This window comes from Osmia bicornis, chromosome 1, assembly GCF_907164935.1.
Source record: "Osmia bicornis bicornis chromosome 1, iOsmBic2.1, whole genome shotgun sequence".
In the NCBI taxonomy this organism is placed as follows: Eukaryota; Metazoa; Arthropoda; class Insecta; order Hymenoptera; family Megachilidae; genus Osmia; species Osmia bicornis.
In genome coordinates this window covers 16338312-16355942 of record NC_060216.1, presented here as the reverse complement: position 1 = coordinate 16355942, position 17631 = coordinate 16338312, and the positions used below count along the sequence as shown (strand labels likewise).

The following is a 17631-nucleotide window of genomic DNA, read 5'->3' as shown; positions in this document are numbered from 1 at the left end:
GGCGGTCCTGTTGAAGCCGATGATGCTGGTGACGCTGATGATGCCGTTGAAGCTGGTGATTCCGTTGAAGCCGATGATACCGTTGAAGCTGACGATGCTGTCGAAGCCGATGATCCCGTTGAAGCTGATGATGCCGTTGAAGCTGGTGGTCCTGTTGAAGCCGATGATGTTGGTGACGCTGTTGATGCCGTTGAAGCTGGTGATTCCGTTGAAGTCGATGATGCCATTGAAGCTGTTGATTCCGTTGGAGCCGATGATGCCGTTGAAGCTGGTGATTCCGTTGAAGCCGTTGATGCCTTCAAAGCCGGTGTAGTTTGTGTACAAGTATAGGTCGAAGGCGACGTACAGTACTCCAACGAAGGGTCAAACACCATAGAAGTAGCACATTTTAAATCATAAGAGATGTATTCAACGCCATCATAAACACACATGTAGTAATTCTGACACGTGCCATCATTGATCTCAAATGTTCCAGGCATTATGCACGTTCGAGATGAAGCAATTATCTGAGACATTCCCATAGGAATGTAACCCAAAATGAAAATCTCAAGAATAGATAAAATATTCATTTTACGTATTGTACTACACCGGTTCATCACTACTGAAGATGTAATCGTTGGGTGCGCATTCTCGCGAATATATTACCTACTGGTTTTATTGCTTTATTGAAGAGTGTTATAAAAGCTGAATTTTGAGCAAATATAGTACAATACCTCGTTTATGACAAAAATAAACATGTTAACATGTTCCACATTTTTTAACACGAAAACAACGTTACATTTTAGCTTCCATTATCTAAATTTCTAGGAATTTCTTTTACTGCTCCTAGGAATTCAAGGTTGTTGTTATTAGTAATCGAAATTGACAGATTAAAATGTTGAATTTAAGTGAACCACCCTATATAGAACTGAAAAGTTGAATTCCTTTAAAATCAGTGTTACAAACCATTTTTCAATGGTTTCTTCAGCAACCCTTAGAGCCAGGTAGATTTTCTTCTGTATCGTTCTCCAGCAGGGGGTTAACAGGTAAAAGAAGGTGTGCATCGTGGGAGAGATCGGTGGATAGAAAAGGAGTTCGATTCTTCGGGTGCAAGAGAAAGGATAAAAGGCTGAAGGAAGACAGAAAACAAGATGGAAGTGAAGAAGGAGCAAATGTATATAAGCGACTTGCATGGAAGACGATCCAATGGACTCTCTCTTTGACCTTAACGAAGTGTGCACCTTTCTTCGCGTTTTTTCTTTTGTTCTCCTTCTTTCCATAAACTTCCTTTAAACGGCATCCGTGTTATTCAATCCTCATCCAACCTTGAAGAAGCGACAGTTCTTCCGTATCTTGTGTTACCAAAGGTGAAAAGTTAACTTTTATATCTTTCTCTGTTGTTTCGCCGAAGAAACCTGTGATTTTTTATTTTAACGTGGTTTTTGTGTCATGTTCCTGAGGAGAAGATCCTGAAGACACTTCAGTGAAAAATGAACGTTCATCGGGTGAGTAATAAAATATAAATGGGGGAAGAATGGATTAAAATCTAAAAACAAATTTTTAATTTTCCAAAATTTAAAATCTTAGTGAGTTTTTTAAATTAGATGCAGTGTTAATCAAATTAGTATTGATTTGATCAAAAGTACTACAAATTTTTTATCTATGAACCAATCCAATATTAAATAATGCTTATGATAATAATAAACTCAATTATTTATTTTTTTTAATTATATTCTATGTCAATTTTTCAATAAAAATGTAAAACAATAATTGAAATAGTATTTTTCTATTATTATTGTATTATATCTATATTGTACAATGTGCATTAAATTGCATCATTGCGTTGCACTATGACTATGCACTTATCGTAAGCGTCCTATTTATTTACGACATTGGAATTACATTTAAGAAAAAACTAGTCCGTGAAGTAGTATTCAAGCAGAAGAACATACTGTCATGTGTGTCATCTTAAACATGTGGCACTTGATGCCCATGGATATAACTGTAATCTGTTTTTTCAATTTTAAATTAAAATAAATATTTCATAAGCATAGTTCAAAAACTTGCGATAGTTCGTAGATTAAATAGAAACAGTTGAAATAAAAATTGATTATAATTTATAACATTCTTATGGGTCAGATTGACCCTGTATTCAACTACTACGTTTTGTATGGAACTGCATATAAGAACAGGTGGTTAATTTGTCATGCAAAGCATACCAGGCGAAAGTTAAAAATCACCAATTCAAAAGAATGGTAGCACGATAACTGAATAGAATGACCAAATTTGGGTCTTTCAAGAAATTTACTTGTACAACAAGTAAAGGGATAATTTTATGTAAAAAAATAAGTCAAAAAGATAAGATAACATTTTTTCGTATATGTATAACTTTGAAATTCAAAAATTCTTTACAAAGCTCAAAACTCCTTATACCAAAGAAAAATGACACTTTTAACAACTGTTTAGTGTACTTAATAATTGAAGATTTTTATTTCAATTTAAAGATTCAGATTCTAAGGTCCTAATTTCAATGGATTAATTTTAATCCGAGTTTCTAATTTGGAATTTTCCTTCATTTGAATACCATTTATTTCATGTCTGAAAGATGTCGAAAGCCAGAATGAACTGATTTGTACACATGGCGAATTGTCAATCGTACATGATCCAACAAGGACGACATGAATGATGCGAAGAAAACATATGCTCGACGCTTTCGAATGATCCTGGTCGTTTGGCATAGTGCCAACGTAGGAGCGAAACTCTTCCGTCTACGACCTAAATCTGTCGCTTTCCGTTTGCACGTTTTTTCACTTTATCACAGTGTCAATAACGATTTTCTTCGAATAAGCTATTAGTTCTTATGTATCAACCTTCAAAGATAATTTCTATTAACTCCTACAAGGGAAGAACTCCAACCATTAGTGCAACTAGGTGGGGAGGATCCCAATCATTGGTGTAACTAGTTAAAAAATAATCATTCTAACATTTTAACATCCAAATATTTCAGAATTTTAAAATTTCAACAATTCCGATCTCAGATACTAATTTCAGATACTAATTTTGTGATAGACATATTTTACAATGTTTTTGAAGTATAGTCACAGCTAAATCTCACTATCAAGGTACTTTCTCATTATCTTTTTAAGTTGTTTCTTGTTGGAAGTAGGATTTCAAGATTTCCGCTTATCTCTTTCCGCCAACTTCCTGACAAACATAGCCTTCCTTAGCTTAATTGCTTAACAAAGAAACTATGTAAAAATGTGGCTAGATATGATCTGCAAGTATGTTTCATTCCATTTAACGAACTACGTATATAAGTGATGCAAAATTATATAGAATTACAATTACATAGAATTAATTACAGTCATAATGTAGTAATATATTAACAGAGACTGACAGAGAGATGTGATTTTCGATTTAAAACAAGAGCAATGCAATAACAATTGGGACAAAAATTCATAATTATATGAATTCACCATTCTATGATAATTTGGATAAATAAATTTTTGATCTAATTGTCAAATTGCTTTGGAAGCGATAGAATAATGTCAGCACGAATTATCCGCGAGGAAGAAAATTGCAATCTCATGATTGACATTGGTTAGTCTTGATTAACGTCGAAATCCATTTACCACACGTGTTCCCCGTGCGTGTACACATAGAAAAAAAAATCCTTGCTGAATGTGCATTATACAGATTACATGCAACCGCATATTACATCTTCTCACTATAGGTCGACTCTCGTAATACCCACAGCCCACTTACCTACATTATCCCTGCTACACGAGGGTTTCTCTTATATACTTCAGCTGTTACACTGTGTGAACCACCTACTCTTCAATGAAAATCAGATCCATCTTAGCACTTTAAGCGTCAAGGTAAAATTGTAGAAAATCATTCTTATTAATAATTTCAGTTCCAATAAATCTACACCATAATCATATGTATTCAAGACTGATTACTTCAATTAAACATTAATTACAAGAAATTTCAAATTTGTCATTTAAGAATAGTAAAAATGGGGAAAAATGATAAAAATGCTACATAAATAGTATCTAGTAAATGATGAATGGTCAATAGTTAATCGTAAATGGAAAGTGGCAACTAATAGGTAGCAGTTGTTCGTTGATAGCTAATTATTGATAATTGATAATTAGTAATAAGTATTGATATTTTTGTTAATTAGCCATATTAATCCAATATAATCAATAAACCTAGTGTATTCATCCTTTCGCAAAATAATCCATGATTAGTTCAAATAAAATTCAAATGCATTCCAGAAATTGTTCATGCAACAAATAACTGATCTTAAAATTGAAAGTATAATAATGAAAAAGAAGATAATTAATCATCTACTAGATCACTATGTTTGTAGAATGATATTCAATGAAGCTATCGAAAACAAAAGGTCAGAAGTGAAAGGGGAACAAACATAGCATAAAATCCAGCGCAGAGAAGATTTGAGGGACCCTAGCAATTATCTATGGGGATTTTCTCACGAGTTGTAAATTCAATGGTTCCCGTAGTATTTCACGTGCTATTTCACGTTTACTGTGAAATATGCGTATGTGTGAGAGAGAACGAGAGTTAGTCGCAAAGAGCGTACTTGTCGCGAGAACCGGAACTGCATAAGAAAGTGAAGAAACGGAAAAAGAAGATACGGTCCTTCTGGTATCACTTTTAAATCTACTACCATCTCAAGTCACTATGTATCTTACAGGTTTAGAAGTAGTCCATCTTTGGATTTTTAACTCAACTATACATCTGCCACCTGTAATTTAAGAACGTCTGAACCCCATAAAAACACTATACCAAAATTAAACTTCTGTGATTCTAGGTTTTATTAACAACACTTCTCATCATCTCATGTCATAATTCATCAAGCCTGAAAAATGATCGAGGTGGACCATCATTCAATAATGCACCAAATTTCATTCGAAATAGCAGAAGAATCGAATTAAATGAATATCTGGTTCCACCCCCGCCACCAAGGCCTCATTCACTAAGATCAGGAAGAGTAGCAAACCCGTCGCCAACAGATGCACCAGGATACTTTTCCAAATTGATGAACTGGTTGAACCCCTTCAATTATGGAGTTTCGTCTCCAGTACCCCCACCTATAGAAACACCATTCCAACCTCGCAGTCCCCCACAGTTTAATTTGCAATCTGGTCCACCATTGCACCCCCCTGGATCTCTGTATCCACCTTTGGGTCCACCTCCAAATCAGCAACCAGCGGGGATACATCCTGGTCCACCTATAAATCTTCCTTCCAATCCGTTGCCAGCTTACAATGCTCCTCCAGCGATTATACACAATATCCAGCCTTTGAGAAATAATCCCGCACCATATGTTGCCATAAATAAAGGAAAGTCTTGTAATCCTTGCAATAGAATTCCTTGGATCCCTATGCAAGGTGGCGGACTACGCGATGACCATCATCCACATCCACAAATTTCTAATAATGGCTATCTTCCTCCAAGTAATCCTATAAATCATGACAATCACCATTCAGCATCCCAAGACATCAGTGTCCCAAGTTTCGCACAAGGTCCTCCTCTGTATCCTCATCCTGTACCTCCAAGTTCCCACTTCGAATCTACTTTATCGAATCCTGATCAGCAACCAAATATACAAATCAATGGACATTCCAATCTTCGGGGGAATGAAGATTTGACATCCAGTGGGACACAGGCTGGAGAGGGTCGTTTAAGTGCTGCCCCTCAGAATTATGGATCAGGAATTAAAGAACCTTTGGAATATAATCAGCCTCCGATTTCTGGACCACCTGATCAAGAAAATCAAAATGGAGGTGGTAATCATCCTAGTGTGGCCAATTTTGGATCGTCAAATTTTAATGAAAATGATAATGGCTATCACGAAGAATCCAACGTCCATTATGTTCATACTCAGAATTTAGATCCTCTGCCCAGCTTTGGATCATCCAATTTTAATGATCAAAGTAATCAATATCCTGATGACCTATCTTCCAGCAGTAGTGTCATCAAAGATTCTCAGGTACCTGATAATTCCAAGGATTTTGTACACTTTGAAGAGTCTCCATTATTAGACCTCACTAAAAAGGATGAGATTCACCCTGATACAAAATGGCCACCATCTACTGCCACCTACAATGCTGAAGAAGGTTTTGATAATATTTTAAAGACGACTACGGATTACACTTTAGAGACTGATAATATATATTTTGAGGATTCTTCGAATTTTATTAGACAGAGCGAATCTTATTCCTTGTCGGATATCAGGAATATTAATGGTGCTTTGGAAACAACGACTCCCTCAAGTTTGGGATATAATAAAAATGAGGATGTTGAAGCATCAACGATTAATACACCTTATGTAAATCATCAAAGTGGAGGAGGGCAGGGATTGTTGTGGACAAATTTGGATTTGAAAAATGAATCTTATGGAAATCATGCGTACTCGGATTCTCTTCCTCATTGGAATAATTCTAATGATGGGAAGAAATTTGAGAAACAAGAGAATCTTTATTCAAAGGACGTGGTTCCGAAACAACAAAGTGTAAAACGAAATAAACAAGTAAGTTAATACGTTGTGGCCTATAGTAAGAATTCCAAAATTCCAAAAGTAGAACGACCTAATTTTAATGATGTTTCAGGTACAAGTTGTTATTCCGTACACATCAGAATACACACCAGTACCATTTCAACAATCATATGGAGACTGGAGTGTTAGAACTAATTTTGAAAGAACTCAACCAAGAAAAGTACCTTCTTCTAATTCTAATTCAAACAACATCGATAATTATATTCAACAAGAATCAAGAAATGATATTCAAATTATCAATAGTTTACAATCACAGTACCATTTTAATGATTCCAATAAATTAAATGTTCAACAAGTAAGGACATCGATAAATACAGTACAAAATAATAATACAAGAAATATCCTACCAAAAGTGAGCAATTCTATTGATGTACGAAGATTGCAGAAAAATATTGATAATTGGACAATACAAGTAAGTTTAAAACATTATAATTTTTCCTTTCTTCTATTTAAAAAAAAAAATATATATATAATAAGCTAATTAAATTTAATAGAAATGCACTATACAGAAATGAATTGGAAGATAAAGGATAATTTTGTTAAGTTTCCTTCTTTCACTCAGGAGTATTCAAAGCCAACGACGTCTAACACTGTTCTCCCAAGTTCGCCGCATCCCTATCTGTTGCCATCGAAGAAAATTCCAACGAAGTACCTGACGACAACAGAACCAGGGGAATCAATTGATCACAACGAAAGTGTGAAAACGTATTCTTTAGCTGGCTTCAGTTTCAACGAAGTGGAACACGAGGGTTCTGCGAGTAATCGCATCGAAGAAACTAGAACGGTAATTTGCTTTAATATCTTTACAAACAATCTAATTAATAATTAATTATTACTAATATAATTACCTCATATACACATAATTATCTCATATCAGTATATTGATCATTTATTCTTCCAAACATTGGCGTAAGTAGAATTTTTTGATAGAGCTGAGTGGGTCTAATAAAAATTAAACAATTCTGAAATTTAAAGTTTTGAAATTGTGAAATTTTTAGAGTTTTAAATGGTAAAGGGGGCGAACTGAAAACATTGAACTTTCCTTTCCAGCCGGTCAAAGCTTTACGAGTAGAAACGTCTAAAACAGAGGACAGCGTTTTAGAGAGCAAAAATAAATCTGCGACAGAGGAAAATACGACATGGAAAGCGTATTCTGTGTCCGTATCGCCTGTTGACAAAGAACGAGTTTACGTAGTGACACCACAAACCGTTTCAGAAACGTCTTCTAAAAACAATCTCAAAGAGAAAAAAGAAAATGAAACAAAAATTGATAATACAAATGATAGTAATGGAAACTTTAGTGAATTCGAAGCAATCGAAAAGGCTTATCAGGTACTTCCACAGGCAGTAAATAATTTAGCGGTTGCCTCCACGGGGAAGGAGAATATTCCTTTATGGGGAATTATGGAGCATGAAGAGTTTGCTTCGTTGAATTCTGATGACACTGGGGAAGGAGCGACTGGAGAAGGGCTGGATGGACCTGTCCTTTATTCTGGACATTCAAAGGTGATTAAATATTAATAACATTTTTAATAAATAATTCGGAACATTTTATTATGTAAAAATTGATAAAATAAAAATAGCGTATTTTTAGCGTAAAATATTAAGTTTCATAAATCTGTTACTTATACCGATTTTGTTTATAGGTTTCACGAGCTAAACGATGACATGCATATTCATTAAACATGAAGTTCAACGAACTACAATTTATAATAGTGAATAAATAATTGACTGTTTATCAATAACTTTCAGATTTGAAAGACTGCCTTTCATGTTGTGTTATAAAACACAAATGAAATAATTTTAGTGTCTAAGGTGCTAGTGTAAAACTTTATACGGCCAGTGTATGATTAAATTAAACATAAGTCAACATGGTAATTAAGTAATAAGTCGTGAATATTGTATAGTCAATATTAAATATCATATTTTTCTACTTACGTAATATTATTTTTTGTATTTGTAAATACAGTTAAAATTGAAAGTATTATAAGCAGAATGTAAGGTAATTATAACTGTAAATTTTATTACTCTAATTGTATAAATAATTATAAAACAGTATTTATATATTAAAAAATCCCGGGTTAATTTTATATGATATTTCTAAGTCATGATAATTAAGAATTTAATTTTATTGTGTTTCACTTACCTGTTTTGCAAGCATTTTTTCTTCGACACATAATTTGCTTTCCTATTTCACTTTCGCTGATTTTGCATAAATGGAAACCAGCCAAAAAGAAGTTAGTCATTCGTATTCCGATGACACGATGAATGCACATTTATAGGTATTCCGCGTACGGGTTGGATTGACAATGTTTAAGACTTTCCCGATTATACGGTGAAAGGAGATCGTATTCCGGTTCATGTTGTTTCATCAATTGAAAAGTGCGAGCACATTTCGTGACTTAAATGTCAAATGGTGGTACTCTCTAATTTTATTATACCTAAAAATATTTCCAGGATTCAGGTTGTAACTAGTGCAGGTGTGCCCAGTAAATAGTACGACGGGCGCCAGGGTTGCCCGCGAGCACAGTTTCGGGCACAGACTCGAACCAGTGGTTTAAAAATGACTTGAAGTTTAAATAAAATTCCAAAATTCAAGATCTCTTCTTATACCTGTAAATAATAATTAGCAATTTTTATATGAAATATCTTTTCGTATTTCGAATAATAAAATATTATGGTTTTCTGAATTACGAATACAAAAGCAATCATCTGTTTTGAACGAAACTGCTAATAGTAGCTTGTTCTTTTAATGGCGTGTGAGAACTTTTACCGGAAGATTCTGAGAAAAAACAACGTATTGTTAGGATGAAAGATCGTGGTTGTTAAGAGACCAGAGCTGCGGTAACGAAACACTTCGTATCATTAAGTTCGTTTCTGTGGCGTACGACATTGAACAAGCACGCGACCTTAATTAAATTCCATAGCAGTTACATACTTCATATACCGTTGCGGTTACTACTTTCCTATAGAAAGCTCGCCATACAGATTTTCATCTATACATATAAAGAAAATGTTTAGAAAAAGGAGAAATTAAATTTGTACAAAAAGTATAATTTCTAATATCTTAAAATAAATACCATTATTTGTTATATTTATATATACAAAAATGTTAATGCTACTTAAAAATATAATAAACAACAATACTTATTTATAATTTAATGCTTTGTTCTTCTATTGATGTTTACCATAGTTTATTTTTAAAATTCAATTTTTATGACATATGGATTTTTTAATGGTACTGTAATGGCAAATTGATAATGGTTACAATGATACATATGATACAAAGTGGCTTCTAATCAATTTCTGAAATTTACGAGATTTTATTGTCAATCAACAATGTTCTTGTTGTTCTGATTTTGTTTTTGAATTTCTTCTTTTAACAATTACTATTTCTATCGACCACATTATCACTGTGAGTGCTGTTGCGGAATTTATGGTAATTAAACTGCATGTATAGCTGCCGATACTGTCACGCATTACACCTGTAAATGTTATAAACAAAAAATTTATTAAAATACGAAAACATATAAATAATAATGAATACTGCTTTTTTGAACTATTTATTTGTTATTTTATATACCAAGCATTGGACCAGCAGAGAGAAGTATCACTCCATTTACGATCATTTGAATTCCTGATGCATTCGGTAATCTTTCAATTGGTACATAAGCTGGTATTACCAGACTCATGTAAACTGAACGAAAACCTTTAGCAGTTCCTATTCCCACAGCGACTATTATTACTGAGACGAATCCATCGGCAAATAATAAAGCTGCAGGATTAATCAAACACACATATATTTGTTAAAAATAAATAATAAAAAAAATAATGGAAAAATATTTTAAATTTTGTATTAATTATTATATGTAATACGTACATGTTCTGCTAAGGATCAAAAGGCATAAACTAAACATGTACATTATTCTAGGTGTTTGATGAAGCCATTCCCCAACAAAGGGAGCAAGAGTTCTGAAAACCAAATCAACACTAGCAATAACGCTCATTGTAGTCGCAATTTGGTTGTTCGACAATTTCATATCCGATAAAATAAATGGTGTTAATTGAGAGAAATTGATTTCAGCGAAAATAGCCACGGACATTCCCAACATTATATTTACATAGATTGGATCTCGTAATAGATTGAGATCAAATAATTCAGTTATCATTTTGAATATTCTTAGTAAACTCCACTTCTTTTTAGGTCTGTAATTAAAGTTAAATTGTTGAAAATTAATAATGATTAATGCTTACAATCAAACAAATATTTTCTAATTGTAAGTATTAATTGATATGAAATTTCCAAATAAGTGAACTTTGTGTAGATATACATACTTTTCATTGTTATCAGTTCCATTATCCAAAGTACTTTTTGTGTTATTTTCTTCCAACAATGTATTATTTTCTGTTGCATTTGTCTTAACAGAATCGTTCGCCTCGTAACCATTCAAATTACTGTATTTCACGGAAATAGGTTTTCCTTCGAAAATTTTCATACTACTGCCAAGATTAATAGTTTCAATGCTTTTAACTGAAATTAAAATTTATTTAAATTTTATTGTTCTTTTTTTTTTTAATTCTTTGTACTTACAGCGGTTATTAAGACGAGCTATTTTTCGTTCTTTTGCTACTCTACTGCAATCTTCGGTGCTTTGATATACATCTATTTCTGTCTCTCCCCAAAAATAAATTATTAATTGTTTTATTGAAATTTAAACGACATTATATACAAATAGGTGAAGTTGTATTGAAACTCAAAATATAATATGTATTTTCTTTACCACTTGGCGTTTCTGATAGTTGCCGAATATAGGATATATCAAATCCATATATGCTTCCAATTTCAGCATCATGATCAATACTTGAAATAGTTATTCTTCTTTTTTTTTGTAAATTATCACTTATATCCGGTGCAGAATCTTTTGAACTTTCTTCGTCTTGTAAAATAGTTTTTTCATCTGTAATTTGAAAATTCTACATTACAAATATTGTCGATATTTATTCAGAAAATTCTTACCTATAATTTTATTTTCTTTCTCATTGTTTGATGGTATTTCATTCGTTGTGTCGGTTTGATTAGTCACATTTTTCGCATACCATTTGAGAGGGCGAAGTAGCAAGCTACCTACTAACGAATGTAAACTGAAAGCTCCATACAATAGTATTGTTCCCTACCAATACAATATGCAAAAAAATATGTTAAATTACATGGAAATTAAAATTTCAGTTCAAAATCCTAAATTCCAAAATTATAAATTCTAACATTTCAGATCTCACAAAATTAGGATTTTACAAAAAATTCGTAATACCTGAAATCCATAATATGAAACGAAGAACGTAGTTATTTGAGGTACAATTATAGGGCCCAATCCAATAATTGTTAATGCCAAGGATATTGCTCGTCCTCTTTTTGTCGTAAAATATGAATTTAATGCATATGAGAAGGCAGACGACGTTATAGTCGTACCCAACGCTATATAAAAGATAATATATTTTTTCTAAAGTATAATTATTATTTATCGTAAAGTATTAGTTGATTACAATTACACTTACAGGCAAATACACCATAGGAAATAATAAGAAAAGTAAAAGATCTTGCAAATGTTGTCATAAATACTCCAATACTATAAAGTATACTACCAATAACAGCCATTTTTCTATATCCAAAAGTCCTTAACAGTGGACCATTGGTCAATCCAAGTATCATACCAAATGCTAAATTAGTGTTAATAATGACTGTACTTTCTGTAGCATTGAAACCAAATAGAGGAAACGTATCCTTGAATATTAATACAAATCCTTGCATGAGGGATACAGTGCATATCTGAGAACAATAATTGTTTTTATTAATAATAATAATAATAATAATAATAATTGAATTGTATTTAATTGGATTATGTTGAATTATACTGAATTGAAATAAATTCAAGCTTAATAAACCTCGACCTTGGCTTTGATCTTGACCGTGACCTTGACATTATTCTTGAAGTTAAATTAACAGATTATTTCAAGGTCAAATACATTTTTTAAACTAAAACTACCCTTATGATACCCTTAATCTGTGATTCGTTCCATTTTTTATAAAATCGTTTAAACGTTAAAAAAAGTTCCCTAAAAAATGACTTCATGTGTATCTTGAAATGATATTCAATATACCCCATTTAATGCGTATGCTACGACGATCATCCATCCCCAGTTTCCATCCGGCGGTACTACAGTAACTTCCTCTGCGCTCATTTTCATTTTCTTCGTATATTAAAATTCAGAGATTCTTCTTATATTATATCACAATATCTTAATACACAATTTTAATTATTAAAATTACTTCAATATAGTTTAACCTTTAAACAAATTATACCGTTGAAATTTTACACACTTGTTAATAACGTTAATAATAAATTATACACTTATAATATTTCTATTCATATACAATGCATAGTATCACTGTATAAAACTTATTATAACATCCCTTTTAGTCCTTGCACATTGTCACCTTTTCAGACACAAAATTTGTAATTCACAATTTTTTTTTCTTTCTATTGAAGATAGTTTCATAAGTATACGTAATAATTTCACGGAATTTTTGGAACCCAATAAATTCGATAAGGTATGATGGTAAACGCGTCAGCCATACAGTAGGGTCCAAAGTGTCTACACGAAACGAATACTCATTATGTTTTATAATCGATAAAACACGCGAGAGATTAATCTAATCTACTATTATTGTCTATCATTGAGCTTTATCATTACCAGGTGACAGGAAAAAAGGATTGGACTGAAAGTATTTCCGTTTAATCATAATGTTACTGATTACAATATTTCGTACCTCTAATTGCGTAATATCAATTAATATTTTAATTACCTTATAATCACTATCGTTATATAATTCTGTAATTGTATTCATATAAAAAAACCGTTATTTATTACCTTTATCACGGTTTAATATTATCTTGAGATAATAAAATGAGATAGCTATTAAATATTATTTATGATTTTACAACAAATAATTAAATTCAATATCAGTGATTAATTATTATAATAGTTATACTGTACTGTACTTTTTTAAATACAAATAAATATAAAATACTTATTTATTATTTCTGTTACGAGATTCATATTCACTTGGTGTTTCTTTTCTTTTCCATCAATTTTTCTGATTTTCTTTTAACGAAATAAATTTCGAGTAACCACGAAATTGTAGTTAAATAAGTAAACAGATTGAGACAATGTAGCATTATCATGTAATTTGATGTTACATCCCTGATCCAACCAACAATTGGTCCTAATGTTAAGAATACTATGCCACTGGTTAATAATTGAATACCAGTCGCACCCGGAAGTCTTGATAAGGGAACGTGACTTGAAATTACCAAAGCTACGAATACTGTTCGTAATGCTTTCCCAATACCGATTAAGATTGCAACTGCTAAAGTCACTTCATAATTCTGTACGTGTGCCAGCACTGAAAAAGATTGATTCATTTTAATCCTCATAATCAATAAAATCTATATTATTATCAATTTTGATTTTCATACAATTTTTCATTGAATTTGCTTATTTCTTATTGTACAAAAAAATTCATCAATGTTTTACCTATGCGACCAGCTGCTATTCCACAGACGCCAACCAAGAAAAACGTTCTATTTTGCCATCCAATAAAATCAGCAATAAAAGGAATAATCAACCTGGTTCCGACATCTACACCGGCTAAAAGTGACATATATGTTGCTACTTGTATTTTCGAATATCCGTATTCCCCTAATATAAACGGGGTCAATAGAGAGAAATTCAGTTCTGTGAAATTAGCAAACGTCATACCCAATAGTATATTCACATAAACAAGATCGCGTAATAAATCTAAATCAAAGAATATTATTATAGCTTCTAAGAACGTTTTCTTCGTCTTTTCTTCCGTATATTCCTGCAAATAACAATTAGATAAAATTTATACTGATAGTTGTACTAGGAGTACACTTTGGCCTGTTTTTAATTAAAATATCAAATCGTTTGTTTTAATTTTTGTCATTAAACTCACATTTCTTATTAATTGGTCAGTTTCAACTTCTTCTATTATTACTGGCTTTTGTTCTAATTTATCATTACAACTCGGATCTTTGCAACGTTCAACGTCCTCTGATTGTTCATTAGATTCGTTAACAATAATCAATGGAACCATAGACTTTTGATAACTGGAAATCCTTCTTCTACTTTTTTCTGTTTCGCTATTTTGCCTGCAAATATTTATAGTCAATACTTATTTGTGAATTAAAAAAAAAAAAAACAACAGGTGCCTACTTACAAATTTCACTATTACTCAATTTTAATAATAGTGAACTTTAAAATTTTGCCATCAGAAAAAATAAAATAAAAAAATACAAGAATATTTTTTACAATTAATAAATTTTTAATGTTACTATTTATAATAAATATTTACCTAGTAAGGTTGCTTACCGACGATCCTGCATTAAGATTAGACTGTCTACTCAAATCCATCGATAGTCTAGAATTCATCGATGAGTTCTCTTTCCTTGATGCCTTGGATACTATAGATGGAGTTGAAGTATGTCTTCTGGAAAACCTATCTCATACATTCGCTTTTTAAATTTCTTATTTAGATAAACCTTTTATATAGTTCATTCATACACACCATCCATCATTAGCTCGTGACATCATAGGTGTTCCAGGTTCCATTACATCTATACCAGAAGGGCCATCTTCTTCGTCATCATAATACAAATACTGACTTCCAAATTTTCCTCTTGAAAGATTTAAATTGCTCTGGATATTTTCACCAATATCTTCTAGTGATTTTGGAAGTACTTTGAATATTGTTTTCACGATTTTGACAAGGAGTTTCTGTCATTTCCTAATTAAAGTGTTATTACGTTTGACGTTATTTTATTAATAAACAGTTAATAGCATGTATATTATACTGTACATCCGCTTTCGAGGGCAGACGAGGACCGGAAACCTGGGGAAAGGAAGGTCTACTGAAGGCAGGGGCAGGAGCCCCATAAGTCGCGAAGCTTACAAAATTACTTATTGGTAATATTATACCTGGTCAGGTAGAGGTAATCCTTGGGATTCTACATTTGCACTATTATTTAGTTTATCTATGTCTTTCTCCTTTTCAACATGCCAATGAACTGGTTGTAATAAAAGTGCGCAAACAACAGCATTGAATGCAAAACTTCCAAAAATTAGAACGGTACCAGTCACCCCATATAGTGGTATCAATTGTGTGATTATCTAAAAATCAACAACATTAACAAATTAGCAGCTACAACTTATTTGAATCTTGTTTTTTTAAGATTAATATATTTTTCTATCCTTCTGTTACAAAATTTTAAATAAATTTTTATAACATTTTTTTAATATAAAATATCGTTACTTGTGGCATTACTATGGGTCCCATGCCAGTGCAGGTCCAGCTAAGACCAGTGGCAATTCTTCTTTTTTTCTTAAAATAAGTATTCAAAGCTAAAGAGTTTGATGACATCGTAATACCGAGACCAGCACCTAAAAATCGATAGATAACTCTTGAACAGCGGAGCTTGGATCAATCAAGACCCAAACTTACAAGAATTGTTAACCTAAAGTTAAAATTCGCTTAACTTACCATATAAAATTGAAAAAAATATTATAGATCCGGTAAAAGTTGTCATAGTTGACAATATCGTAATAGAAATAGCACAAATAAGAGCCCCTACGAATGCTACCTGTCTACAACTGAACTTTCGAAATAAAGGACCATTAGCTAGGCCTATAAAACAAAAAATTGATGTGCTATTTTACGAATTTGCAGTATTATTAAATATTAGAAGTTTGGAAAAGAAGGTAAAAATTGATTCAACGTAATCAAATATTTGTTTCATTAACCTGAGTCAAATTCCTGGTAAAATTCTTTATCTACTTTTACATCATTTATCGCTTTACGTTCTACATATCTATGTAGAATTACGAAACAGCGATAAGAATTGTTGCACTAATTAAGCTCAATAATAACCACGTGTTATTATTGGGACCACAAAGTATTATAAATTAATGACGAACGAGCGTATCAGTGATAAGAGTAAAAAATACAGAATCATACAAAAATGTATGATAAGATCGTTTCTTTCTGTCGATTCATGATAACGAGTCATCGTCTGTTAGCATTAGACAGTTGATATTGTAACAATATTTATGAAAGATATAGTGCAGTTATGGTAAATCTTTTCTAGCGTCGATTTAGTGCATGAATAAAAAGATTAATTAATAAACATTAACATACCGAGGCAAGATGTTACTGTACAATTTATATTTAATATTGTTGTTATTTGAGACGAATTGATTCCTAATTCTGCAAATCTGTCTCTGAATATTAATCCGAAACATTGCAATACTGGAAATGTACAAAACTGAAAAAAAATAATATATATTGTAACATCTATTTATTGATTTATCCGTGTGAAAAATAACTCAAAAATAATTTGAAATTTATTTCTCACATTTTTATTTGAAAAATTTATAAATTTCAAGTTATTAAAGCAGTATTCAATCAGTATTCAGTAATACTCGCGCAGTATTCATTTTATTAATAATTTCTTAGTTCAATTTTCTAGCAATTTTCAACCGAAATAAAATTAATTATTACTTACATTAGAAAAACCAGCAGCCATCACAATAATCCACCCCCAACCACCATCAGGTGGCACAAAACCTTCGCTACCATTATCTATTTTTTTAATTTTGTTTTCCACTTCACTCTTGTTCCTATTAACTATCGACTCCTTTTGTCTAACTGACATAATGATTGTTTATCAGTGACTTAATTAACACAAACTTATCAACCAACTGCTTAAACATGAATTCCTTTGTTTTAATTTAAAAAAAACTAAAACACTGTATGTTATTTCATCAAAATAATGTTCGATGACGTCAAATGCTAAAAATCCCATCACGCGACATCGCGTGTTAGGTATGGTTAATATTTAAACATTACGACACACAACGATTGGCTCGCTTATCGTGTTAAATAAAACTTTGAATTTATTAACAAAATTTATAGTAATAAGCTCATATGT

The 17631-nt window shown here is 31.8% G+C and overlaps 3 protein-coding genes across 3 annotated transcripts; 1 reads left to right on the top strand and 2 right to left on the bottom strand.

The window, feature by feature from the left end:
* Window positions 1–1114: 1114 nt before the first annotated feature.
* On the top strand, window positions 1115–9667 carry LOC114871831. Its single transcript, XM_029178295.2, has 6 exons — window positions 1115–1484; window positions 4817–6538; window positions 6618–6977; window positions 7128–7349; window positions 7616–8071; window positions 8212–9667. Exons 1-6 carry the CDS (start codon window positions 1470–1472, stop codon window positions 8230–8232), a joined length of 2796 nt encoding a protein of 931 aa, XP_029034128.2. The 5' UTR covers window positions 1115–1469; the 3' UTR covers window positions 8233–9667.
* On the bottom strand, window positions 9665–13600 carry LOC114871834 (monocarboxylate transporter 9-like). The gene is made up of 10 exons (XM_029178303.2): window positions 12722–13600; window positions 12119–12389; window positions 11875–12038; window positions 11583–11736; window positions 11347–11523; window positions 11157–11234; window positions 10901–11096; window positions 10446–10771; window positions 10149–10340; window positions 9665–10050 (listed from the first exon to the last, which is right to left on the bottom strand). The coding sequence occupies exons 1-10, from the start codon at window positions 12806–12808 to the stop codon at window positions 9899–9901; spliced, it is 1797 nt and encodes a 598-aa protein (XP_029034136.1). The 5' UTR covers window positions 12809–13600; the 3' UTR covers window positions 9665–9898.
* LOC114871833 lies at window positions 13594–17565 on the bottom strand. The gene is made up of 10 exons (XM_046288557.1): window positions 17206–17565; window positions 16839–16965; window positions 16185–16328; window positions 15957–16084; window positions 15623–15814; window positions 15213–15421; window positions 15000–15143; window positions 14601–14796; window positions 14159–14486; window positions 13594–14027 (listed from the first exon to the last, which is right to left on the bottom strand). The coding sequence occupies exons 1-10, from the start codon at window positions 17353–17355 to the stop codon at window positions 13684–13686; spliced, it is 1962 nt and encodes a 653-aa protein (XP_046144513.1). The 5' UTR covers window positions 17356–17565; the 3' UTR covers window positions 13594–13683.
* Between the last annotated feature and the right edge of the window lie 66 nt (window positions 17566–17631).

Excerpts from the sequence above, each read along its gene's own strand:
- LOC114871831 (XM_029178295.2), top strand. Across the intron at positions 6,539-6,617 it reads GTGTAAAACGAAATAAACAA|GTACAAGTTGTTATTCCGTA; the intron begins GTAAGTTAATAC and ends ATGATGTTTCAG. Across the intron at positions 7,350-7,615 it reads GCATCGAAGAAACTAGAACG|CCGGTCAAAGCTTTACGAGT; the intron begins GTAATTTGCTTT and ends TTTCCTTTCCAG.
- LOC114871834 (XM_029178303.2), bottom strand. The coding sequence starts at position 12,808 with ATGAAAATGAGCGCAGAGGAAGTTACTGTAGTACCGCCGGATGGAAAC. Across the intron at positions 11,097-11,156 it reads AGCTCGTCTTAATAACCGCT|TTAAAAGCATTGAAACTATT; the intron begins GTAAGTACAAAG and ends TTTTAATTTCAG. Across the intron at positions 10,772-10,900 it reads GGAACTGATAACAATGAAAA|ACCTAAAAAGAAGTGGAGTT; the intron begins GTATGTATATCT and ends CTTTAATTACAG.
- LOC114871833 (XM_046288557.1), bottom strand. The coding sequence starts at position 17,355 with ATGTCAGTTAGACAAAAGGAGTCGATAGTTAATAGGAACAAGAGTGAA. Across the intron at positions 15,815-15,956 it reads GACCCATAGTAATGCCACAA|ATAATCACACAATTGATACC; the intron begins GTAACGATATTT and ends GTTGATTTTTAG. Across the intron at positions 15,422-15,622 it reads GATTACCTCTACCTGACCAG|AAACTCCTTGTCAAAATCGT; the intron begins GTATAATATTAC and ends AGGAAATGACAG.